This window comes from Stegastes partitus, unplaced genomic scaffold, assembly GCF_000690725.1.
Source record: "Stegastes partitus isolate 25-593 unplaced genomic scaffold, Stegastes_partitus-1.0.2 Scaffold5, whole genome shotgun sequence".
NCBI lineage: Eukaryota > Metazoa > Chordata > Actinopteri > Pomacentridae > Stegastes > Stegastes partitus.
In genome coordinates, this window is record NW_007577736.1 from 150,443 (window position 1) to 162,726 (window position 12,284).

At 39.6% G+C, this 12,284-nt stretch overlaps 1 protein-coding gene across 1 annotated transcript in view; it reads left to right on the plus strand.

The window, feature by feature from the left end:
* Window positions 1–5,568, plus strand: part of LOC103355490 (plexin-A2) — a 78,368-nt gene extending 72,800 nt beyond the window's left edge. The window contains exons 30-32 of the mRNA XM_008279322.1: window positions 445–657; window positions 1,489–1,639; window positions 3,192–5,568. Of these exons, the coding sequence (XP_008277544.1) occupies window positions 445–657; window positions 1,489–1,639; window positions 3,192–3,287 (460 nt within the window). The 3' untranslated portion in view covers window positions 3,288–5,568. The remainder of the gene's footprint in view (window positions 1–444; window positions 658–1,488; window positions 1,640–3,191) is intronic.
* Window positions 5,569–12,284: the final 6,716 nt, after the last annotated feature.

A 12,284-nucleotide genomic window follows, 5' to 3' on the forward strand; every position in this document is an offset into this window, starting at 1 on the left:
TTATACACATTTACTACTGATGGTATTTGTGCCCATGTGGTATGTGGTGTCAGAACCCTTTTAAAACTCGTGATTTACAAGGATCCCTTCATTAAAATTATGTTATTGGTAATTTTATTGTTTTAGAGTTGCAACATTCACTGGCTTTCCCTTTTTTTTTTATCTTATTCTCTTGTGTTTCAGCTCTGTGAAGGCGCTAATTAAACTATTATTACTTTGCACACCTAATAGTTTAATGTTCTCATGTAATTTCTTTTAATAGCCTTCTAAACTTCATCTATGTTTTGTTCTCATGACCCAGTCAATTGGATTCTGATCAAATACAAATTCAACCGGAAGATTTTGCACACAGAAAATAAACATTTTCTTTTTGCAGACAAGTCTTGCATTGCCTAAAATATTTCTTTTGGTGTCTGCCTCTATTTCTCTCTCCCTTTTTTTCAGCCTTCCCCTGCGCTTCTGGGTAAATGTGATCAAGAATCCCCAGTTTGTGTTTGACATCCATAAAAGCAGCATCACGGATGCCTGTCTGTCTGTGGTGGCTCAAACCTTTATGGACTCTTGCTCGACATCTGAACACCGTCTGGGAAAAGACTCCCCCTCCACCAAGCTACTCTATGCCAAGGACATACCGCATTACAAAAGCTGGGTGGAAAGGTGTGTGTGGTCGAGTGTGTACACGAATACAAAGACAAATTCCCTCACAAAATTGAAAATTTACCGTAGGAAGATTTAGGGCTGTACAATTCTGGATAAAACGACAATCATATGTATCTCCTCTATCATCTTTGTGTTCAGTCATTAGTATGCTGGGCTGTCGGGTAAAGTGATGTAATGTATACAGAGATTCAGAAGGTTAGACTGAAATTTAGTTTGCCTGCTGTGCCACAACATTTGTTGCCATTATGTACTTATTTTGGACCAGAAATTCAAGGTTTTGCCAGAGCTGCATCATTTATTTATTTCCTTTTGCATACCCAGAGAGGTTTTCTAGATGGATGAAGTATTATTGCATTACTTTTGCAAATCTCTCATACATTTGTCACATGACACAATGATGTCCTATCATTTCCTAAAGATGACAGTGCTTGGTTTGATGCAAGAGATCTTGATGCTAATGCAATTAAGGTTAAATCTTCATATCGAGATGCAATTGCTCAGAGTAACAAACTAAAGCAGTTATTACTGAACGTAATGGGTGCTAATACTTTTTGTAGTCAGTGAAGGTCTTTTCAAATCTATGAAGCTGTGCGTCTGAATATATAAAAATTGCGGTGATGTGTTTTGAATGCACAGTGCGTATTACTAAACTGACACGTTTCCTTGTTGTTTCTGCCAAAATAGCTCTGATTTACAGACGCCGTTATGAGTGGATATTCTTTGACTTTTCACAACAACAGACTGAAACCAAGTGAGGAGAAAAAGCTCTGGTATGCATGACTGTGCCCTCGACACTGACGGTGTGTGTGTGTGTGTGTCTCCTCTCAGGTACTATGCTGACATAAACCGCCTGCCTGCCATCAGTGATCAGGATATGAATGCCTATCTGGCTGAACAGGCTCGCCTTCACTCCAGTGAGTTCAACGTGCTCAGTGCCCTCCATGAGATCTACGCTTACGTCAGCAAGTACAGCCAAGAGGTGAGACCCAGTCAACACGCCGTAACATGGAAATGTTCTATAGATGTCCTTCTGTCACCCTTTTTATTGCTATTAAAGCAGCCATAAGCAATATTTTTATATTAGCAATGGATGAAATTATGTTTCGCTTGATACGATACATGAACCCACTGAGAGTTATCACCTTTTCTCTACAATTCCCCACAGCTCAGATCACTTTAACAGCTTTCATCTCATTGTTTGGGTTTCATGGCCTGCAACTTTATTGTTTTGGTTCACTCTTATGGCTCACAGCCACAGCAGGCGGCTGATTTCAATGAAAAAGCTGTGATAAACTCAACTGGAGCATGTAGCAGCTAAAGAATTAGACATTTTCCCTCAGGAGGGGAGGCTGGGGGGGGGGGACTGGACTTGAAGGTGGACACAAGTATAGCTTTTACGTATACGTGCTGATGTTGTTCTGTGTATGCCAAATGTGTAGACACGCAATTCTTTGCTAACAAGTTTGTTGTAACGATAGCTGTGCTACGCCAATTACCCAAATGAAAAACAAAAAAAAAAACAATTTCAAAACTCAGTGAAAGGTTTTCCCCTCTCAATCCCAAGCGTTTGTTGTTGCTCTCATATTTTTCTTACTGTGTGATAATTTTTTAACTGCAATATAAAGTCTTGCATTTATATGGAAACAGCACAACCAAAATAGGGAAAACAAAAAAAACAAACTTTGGATTTCTTGGATTATTTATTTTACAAATTTTGCTTTAAAAAAAATCTGCAATCTATGTGTAAAATAATAAAAAAAATCTGGCCAATACTGGAAAAACATGGTGACTCCACATACAATAAAAATATTACTACGTACTAGACGTTTGTAATCGGTTTCCATACTTGTCTCCTCCAGCTCTGTATAAACAGCCTGCAGTTCATTCCAGTCAAACAATCCCTGACTTTTTGCAAGGTGACTGTTTGTGCATCAGTCGTGCCGAGAAGCACAATTCTTTTTGTGTTTTACAAGATCTGATTAGAGCAGCAAAATGTTTAAGGTATTGTTGAACAGAATTAAAGCAGTTTTGAGAAAATATCACAATTTTAAGCTTAGATTTCTTTACTTTTCCCAATAGAACAGCACATAACAGATGATTAGTCCAAGAACCTTCAGAAAGCTTAAAATCTGACACTTTCACTTACAGATAGATTGTGTATTTTAGAAAATAATATGCCTCTCAGACATTGTGGGATTTCGAGGTTTAAAGACTTAAAAGTTGGGAGGAAATTATTTTTGCTGAGTTTCCAGCTCAAATCTTGGTCGGCCCGGATCTTCACTGCATGCCATTTCTCTGTTCTCTTTCCCTGCATTTCCTGTCTATCTCCACTGTAACTACTGAACAAATGAAATAATGATTAAAAAATGTATTAGCAAAAACAGTTCAGAGACTTAATGTTAATTGACTGCTGTGAAATGTACGATACATTTTACCATAAACAGAGAATGGATGCTGGTGGTACTGTGGATTGTCCAGTGACATGCTTCATTTCCTTGGTTTCATAGTTTGTTGCCATGTGTGTGTTTCAGATCATTGAGGCACTGGAACAGGATGAACAGGCCCAGAAGCAAAAGTTAGCGTACAAAGTGGAGCAGATCACCTCAGCCATGTCGACAGAGAGCTGAGAAACACACGCCTAAATACATACATATAAATACATTCAATATGCACACACTACAAACACACAAACCAAATCGTGTGGAAACAGAGGAGTTAGAAACATGATACATGCGAGACATTCAAATGTGAACACCATCGCACACATTATGTGCATGTATGGAAACATACAATCGCACATAAACACTGACACACACCGAGAGACTGCAGATTTAATGGACCTACTGTATAAACAAACTGACAATACATACACACGCATAAATACACACAACCAAATGTACATACACAAGACACAGCACACATCAAACAGCAGAACGTCCCAAAGCAAGACTTTTGAATCCAATGTCATCGTTTTTTCTGAAGAAACTCCAACAGGCAAACATCCAACTTCTAAAACACTCCTATAGAGCGGGAGAGAAAGAGGATTTAGGCCATCACGGTTGCTGAATTTGCCGCCAATTCTTTTCCACTGGGTAAAGGTTTGTCTTTGTAGTTGGTGCTTATACTAAGTGTGTGTGTGGCATGGCTGCAGCTCTGAGGAGAACAGCACTTAATAAAGAATGACTCGACTTGAAAAGTCACTGGAGGAACTCGACAAAGACAGAAGCCAATTTATTGGGACGGCACATGTGGTGAGACAAGACTTAAAGTACTTTTTATACGTCAAAGATGAAGGACACTTACTCGCACTACATATCACGGGCTTGGAGTGACATCGCCATTTGTAGCCGTTCGGAGCAAAGATGTGTAACTTTGTGTTGCTGAGCCTTCCCTATTGGCTTTTTTTTTTTTATAAAAGCTTAAGAAAGAGAACACTAAAGATTCTGGCAGCATTACTTTTTATTTTCCTGTTTGCAGCCTCCCATCATCTGTTATTTTTTGTTCAATGAAGATTGTCTGAACTCCTCGGGTTTGAGAGCAGTACACACCAAATATGTCACTGACAAGGTGAGGGTCTAGCTGTTTAATAATCCAACACCGAGACATCATTACCTTCCAATTTGAAATATATGTAGAGATATTTCCAGCCCCAATCCCTGGCTTTTTGTGCCAAATATAATATATCTCATGTTTCATTCATGTTAAATGCTCCTGTAGAAGCTATTAATAATACATGCCATTATACGGAAAAGATCCCATTTGAGATAGGGAATTTTTTTGCAGTGATGATCTATAGACCACTAATTCAGCCATTCAAAGATAAGTGGAGACCAAATTGAACTGTAGCAGAAAGCATGATTAATGATGCTATAAGCGTGATGGTGGATCAGATTAGCCTCCCCCTGGCCAACAGCACTTCTCCCCCACCCTCCCCCTACTCATCAGTCATTGTTTACATTGAGCGTAATACTTGAAATGCACTCAGTGTACGAGATATTAGGAACACCTGCAGATCCCGTGAAGTAATCTGGTCAGATTAAGTTGGATGAAGGCCTTGATGTCTTAATGATTCTCCCAATAAATCCACTTTGAACATAACCTGGAAATTAGACGAGACCTGGAGCTGTGAGCGGGGCTCAGCGTGAAGCAGGTGTTCCTTATATTTGGTAAATGGAGTGGATATATGATTAATGATATATGTGTCTGGATCAGCAGTTGGTCCTTGTAAAGTCTGTTTGTTGCTTCATGGCGCTATCGCTGCTTTACATCCTGACTGTTCTGTTTCAACGTATAATTCACAAATGTTTTAATTTTGCATTCTAATGTACATTTGACCTGGCTGCTTGTTGTCTCCTTGCTGCTGTAGTTATAGTGCCATATCTGAACTTAAAAAAAATTATTATCATGATGAAGAAAAAAAAAAATCAGCCTGAGCATCACACTAATTCAGGGTTTTAGTTTTGATTGATTGTTTCACCCATTGCAATGATGAAAGATGAATGCCTTTCTCTGCCTGAGGCCGTTTCATCACTTCATATAAAGTCAGTGCGACTATCGACGTCTTTCTGGAGCGCTGCTCTTTTACCATTTCAGTATCATTGGAGTTAATATGCTCCCCACAGGACCTTGACTCATGTTAATCTAGAAGAACAAGATAAAATAAGATAAATATAAACACATTTCCTGTTAAATGTTGAACTATGACAGAACTCATCTGTTTCATGTGTGGTTTGATGACGATAATTTATAAATGTGTTGTGCAATAAACTGTCAGATGTTTAAACTGTAATGTTTTTTAAACTATATATGACTGTATAAATACTGTACATAAAAAACACTCCTATTTTGCAAGCTAAAGATTCACTTTGTACTGTTGTTATACATTAAATGCGCAGCTGATAAAAATGATTTTGCCTGATTCCTGTTGTGGTAATTTTCTGAGTTATCCTGCTGAACATGATAATGAGTTTCCCGGTAATTAAAAAAAAAAAAGAAGAAGAAGAAGAAGTGCTACATCCTAAATTGAAGCTGTGGTAGATAAAATATTGTGTTGGCGTATCGTCTTATTCATTATATTACATATAATTCCCTTTAACTGACTTTTTTTTGGTATAATGCTGGTAAATGCTGCAGCTGGTGAGGTCATTTTAAAGCCAGTCTGAACTCTGCCACACATAACTGGATAATCTATTCTTATTACGTTAGAGAATCATTAGCATGTTAATTTAATAGTTAAACTCTTACTGAGTTTTCACGGGAAGGCTCTAAATGCAAGACAATGATGTCAGAGATAAACTGAAATCCCAGGAGTGCATCCATCGTTCTGCCTTTTTAGTTAGAAATTAACATAATTGTTTGTCCCACGCACAAATTATATTAGGCCTCCGGTGACGTCTACAAATGTGGAAAACAGAACAGGGGTAAAACGAGCTTTGTTCTGGCTTTGTTTGAAGAGAAATTCATCAAACAAAATGGTGACCTTCTAGACTAACAACATTACTGATACTACTACTACTATTACAAGCCCTGAACCATATTTACTCTACGGAATTATGATGAAGCACCGTTGGAAGTAAGGAACATCAGGCTTTATATATATATAGTGAAGTTTACAGGATGAGTTTACAAAATGCTGATGACGTTTATCTGCACCAAAACGCCAGAGGTAGTGTCCGAGTCCGAGAAACGTTTCTGATGCTCCAGATTAAAAAAACTCAACATTTAGAGAAAGAATTGCAATCTGAAAAAGAAAACTATCAACAACAAGGCACAAGTCATGAGCACGCATCGACAGTTTATGTGTAACTACTCACACTGCCAGAAGGGGGAGACAAACGTTCCTCTCTGCAGTTATAAATGCATAGTGCTAGATTGCTTTGCAGTACCCCGCAGTAAGATGGCATTGTATTTCCAAAACAAACACAGGTAATATCTCTTATCATAAGTCAGCAAAGATGGATCCATGAGACTATCACTTTTAGCTTGTTTATCTTCATCAGAGGGTGGCAAACAAACATTCAGGTAGTGATAGAATGATGAACAAGGGCTTCAGTGTCCTCTTTTTGTGAAGAAACAACACGGTTTGTGGGAAAGCAGGATTTTAATTTCAAGAGATACTATCATTGCTGTGAGTCAAAGGCAGCCAGTCATTTTGACAACAAGCTCTGTTGTTTATTGCATGCAAAAACGCTGAATATACCACCAGTGAAACACACCCTGTCAGGTGAGAGTTGCACATCTGATACTGAAGCAGCTCTGAGCTTGTGAAACAACAAAGAAATATCCTGCAGAAAATTACTAAATCCCTTTGAATTGCATGAAAGAAACGCAAAACCAACCAAAACAAACAGCCTCCCGGAATCAGGATGAGTTTGTGCTGCAGTCATACCCTGACAGCATTCGGAATGGCATGTGAGCACCATATAGGAGCTGCTGAGCTCTTGCCATAAGGAGCCAGGATTCATTATTCATGTTTAACCCTCAGGGCTCTGGGCAAGCAAAGCAGTGGGGGGTGGGGGTGGAGGAGGGAGGGCTGTATGAACATCCAGGCCTCCCAACTCATACCTGTCAGATCCAGGTAGGGTGTCATCAGTGTATTGAAGGGTCCTCAGTACAGCTTCCAGGCTCTAACCCCTCGCTTTCCTTACCTTCACTCTTTACTTGTCAGACTGCCTACACTCAGTTGCTAACAATTCACCTTCGCTTACTTCTCACGCGGAGGAGGATCATTAGGACTCAAACCTCTTCTACTGACAGCTGAGAAAGCCGCAGGACATCATCTTGATAGACTGTGTGGTAAGATGGTACGAGACAGGTTTATGGAGCTATTACAGCCATCAGAAACCCATTATTCTTTTATCAAACCCTGACAGTTGTCATAATACCTCATTCTGCTTTGACCTGTGGTTGATGTAATTACATTATATATGTGAGGTAGAGTAAAATACCAGTGCAGTGCTCTATTTCTGTGAAATCTCTGCTAGTACGGTGCCAGGTATAACAGATCCTCAGCTTCTCCCGCTGCTCGGAATATTTGATTTTGGGGAAAATGGATCTTATGCACAGACTGCAGATCTTGGCGAATAATTCAAACTGAGGCTCTATCTGTGAAACCAAACGAAACTGTCTGGAAAAGTCTTTGGACCTTCCATACACTATGAACAAATGTGAACAGCCCGGCAGAGCGTGTGCTAAGTCAGTGGCTTTGCTTCACTGTCCCGAGGCACAAAGCGGCCAGTTGCACTTGCTGGGTTATTATACTATTGCATGCATTAGATAAAGACAAATAAAAAAAATCATAAATATTTACACAAAAACAAGATTGGACACAAAACAAGGAGTCAACAAATTATTCATGCAAGTAATCCAATGAGCAAAAAATCCTAAATTCACCACTTTTTGCTCCATTTTACATCACTTTAAGTTGCATATTCCATGTAATGATGAATTGACTCTATCACTACTGTACAATTAAGCATCACATACCCTTGAGGCTGCTGAAGTCAGCAAACATTAGTCTCCTGCTGCGTTAACCAAATACATACCGCATTATCATGTCAGAATGTACGCAACCAAACACAGGATATGTTTGTTCTTGTATCCGACCAAAGACAGCAGAAAAAATCCCTAATGACTGTACAGAAAAAAAATCCCAAATGACCACAACCTTTATCAGAAGAACTTCCTTCAGGGTTTACCGGATAAGCTAATTCATTTCAGCATTTTATTTCCTACATTTCCTGTTGCACTTTGTCTTTTGTCCACTGGCAACACCACCACATCACTTTAAGATTTAACAGTCATCACTGCCTTCATTCTAAATTATTAATAACCACCTATTGCTAACAGCTATGTGGCAGTAAAAAATAAATAAAAAATGCATGTAATATATACATAAACCAAAGGGTTTAATGATGTACTGATGAAACATCTGTCCAGCTGGTTGATGTGGACTTCACACCAGTCTGCTGATGCCATCTTCTGGACAAAGTTATTACCACAAGCTTGTCTTGGAAAAACACAGAATGAAGATTATTCATTCATTCACTGCTTACATCAGTTTTGACCACAAACTGTTGGACGAAAAAGAGATGTGAGAGTGCTGGGAAAACGCAGGAAGAGGGCAAAAGGTTGAGCATGTGTCAGCGACAAAAAGCGTCTGTTTCAGCACTGCTGCCTGAGGATATATGTGTGTGGTGGGTATGGAACATATACAGGGCCATGCATTATTCCTGTAGGTCATGACACAGACACACACTGAACACAGGCTGAACCCAGAGACCGTAAAGAGAACCCACACAGGGACACCCCTGACGCACATTTTGTTTGGAGAAGGAGTGACTTCACTGATCTGGTACTTGTCTTTGTTATTTCTTTTTTCTTCTTCTTCCTGCTGACTTCAGGGCAGGGACCTGGCGGCTCGGCCCACAGAGGTAACGGTCAGCATTTGCTGCAGTTTGAAATAAAATCCCCTCCCACAACTCCTCCTCCTCCCAAACTTTCCCTCAATTTCCCCTCCCTCTCAGCTTCCCTTTCCTACGCTCATGAAATCACTTCAAGACAGACTCCCTCCTACAGAGCCAATCGGTGTGCTTTATGGGATTTATGGCTCCCATTTTCAAAGCTCCATAAATTCTGGATTACAGCATGTATGTCTTTTTGCGACTTTGGTTGTCTGCTTGTTTGTACAAATAAATAAACCTAAATTAGGAACACGCTTTCTTTAAAAAAAAAGACTTTTAATCTAGCATGTTGAATGCTTTCTTGTCTTATCCTGTGACTTGAGTCAAAACAGCCATTGACCTCTGAAGCTAAATTGTTGATTATGAATGGGTGAAAGAAATGCTCTTCCCACAAATGATCATCACATTGGCTGTTTTACAACTTCCTGCTCAGAGCTCTGCCTGGGCTCTTACAAATAATCCTTTGCTGGCGGACTTAGCCAGAGTAAAAAGCAAACATCACTGGCACATCAAAACATTTTGGAGATTTACATTTTAAACAAAGCCACAAAGAAAAGTTGCTTTCTTTCTTAAGATGCTAAACTTAAGATTCTTTTTTTCTTCTGAGAATACAATCCATGACATATTCTTCTAATAAGCTCCTTGGTTAGTGAGATGGATCTGTCACTTAAAGCAGTCTTCTGACTCACCATCCAAGCCCCAGTGATCATAGGGATGTCCAATTAGCAGTTTAAACTTTCATTACTACAAAATAAGACTCTTTGGACAAAACACCCCTGACCTTTTGTTCAAAACTCATCCAAGAAGTGAAATTTCAAGTCAGAATTAAGTTAAGCTGTTGATTTTTCTTTAAAAGTTTGGCTAGTTGTACCCAAAGAAACAATGCTACCAATGCTCAGTAACACTTTAAATCTATGATCCTAAGTAATGACATTACCTAATTGACCAGCACATATAAAGGAGTCTAATCTATGCCCTGAACAAAAAGGTATGTGGTGTGAAAAAACATTACTTGTTTTGCTGTTTTCTGTCAGATATTTCAAACGGATGTGCACGTGTGTTTGCAAGCGTCTGCCTGTAGAAAACAAAATGAAAAGAAACAAACAGAGAGCGCACACGCAAGGAAGAAAGATTGCATGTTCACAAAACGTTTTGCAAGAGCTCTGGATTTTTGTGGTCTCTAAAGTATAGGGTAAATCTAAAGGGGACTCCTCGTGAGAAAGCACAACAGCAAAACGCTTCTCTTTTGATATTGAACCCGCTTGCCTATATCCTCCTGAGATGCTCCATCATACGTTTCAGAAAAGCCTTGAACACACATGCTGCGAGGTATATGTACATGATGCATGGCACTAAAACAGCACAACGCTCAAATCTGACTAAAACACACTTACAAGCCAAACTAAAATACACACTGCTGTCAAAAATAATCTACGACACCAGCAGATATGTGGTAATTGCAATGTACTGTTACTGAAGCAACAGTGCACCAGAAAAAGGGAAAGACAGGCTACGTTTTCAAACACCATAAGCTGCAACAGATGTGCAGGACAGTCAATATACTATAAACAAATAAAGCCATATGAAGCCAGACGCATAGGCTTTAAATCACAGGATGCCAGTGGTAAAAATGTTTTCCAGATTGGCTTTCTCTAAAGTCCTCAGAAGAATGCACTTGCTGTCTGTGTCAGTTTCCTGCCCGTTGACTAGGGAAGTCACTCAGACACTTTAGCCGAAATGCTGTCACAAAAGGAAGCTGGGCAATTAATGGGAACTGAAGGCGTTCTGACTGTACTTGCACACAAATATTTATTCTTATCTTCAAGTTACAACGATGCAAACGGCAAGAATAAACAGAATAAACCTTAAACATTTGCTATTAATTGTTACAAGAATAGAGAAAAAAAACTCATACATTCAGCTTTTTGCAAGAGTAAAAGAAGCACAAAAGAAGAAATATATTCAGGAAAACAACATCTCACAATAACAAGGTTTGTCCTGCTGCCCTTTGTTTTGAGTAAAAGGTCCATTTTGGGCCTTACAGCCATCTGTCAGGAAGCTGTGATTCATGAGGACTCAAGAAGCAGAAATACTTAACTAGCTAACAGTCTAATTAATGTTTTACTGGGGTGACATGGCCGCTGCCATACAGCTGTGGCTGCTGTAATGGGCACAACACTGTTTTTTCTCTTGGGGTTTTCAGCAAAGCTCATCTTGAGTCCCAGTGAGGAGCCAATTGTCCACCTCAACGCCCCGCTGTTTGGGCTGAATGTTTGGTAGGGGTCTGTGGAGGAGGAGGGGGGGCAACAGGGAGGAAATGGGATGAAGTGTTAGGGGGAAGGAGGAGGCCAAAACAGGGACAGAGGGAATATGGGCACTGGGACTAGTTTCAAATTACAAGACTGTTTCCCAAGAATGTAAGATTTAGCTTTGGTCCAGTTTACTTCTCTCGACTTGCTGTTGTTTCTTGGTCTGAGAGGGGTGGGTCTTTTAACAACTCATTTAGCATACCTTCTCCAGTGGTTCCAGATGTGTAATTTATAGATAGCATGAGAAGTGCTAGCAAATGAGCTTACAAAAGTAAAGCAAAGATTCTCAAGTTGCAAGTGGGGGGGGTTAGGTGCTTTCGGGACTCTGTGGAAGTGTGAAAGGCTTAAGTGGATCCTGTGGTGTCTGGACTACTGGGATGGCTGTTGTTGATTGATGGTCTTGCTGAGTGGTGGGGGTCTTGGGCCACTGAAGTGGATTAATATCATTAGCATAACAGTGGATGGCACCTTTGTTTCGAGTATGAATTTCTGCTCCGTGGTCCGTCCCCTAAGCCTATTATAGACCTGAGTGTCACAGCCTATTGTCAGCTATCACCTTTTATTGTGAGGTGGATTACTGCTGCCATCCAGACAGGGTTCACAGTTCAAGCAGACTTTGTAGCCCAGTGTGAAGACCAGATGAAGTAATGCTCACAGATAGAAACACACACGAACACACACACACATATATATATATATATATGTAAATATATAGGTTTTTTTTAGCAAATGTTCTACAAAGGTCTAGTAAGTCTTCCGTTGAATTCTCACTTGGACTCAAGATGGTTCGTCACTATATACGTACATATATACATGGAGGTATTTAAAGAATGCACTTTTTTTTTTAAATACA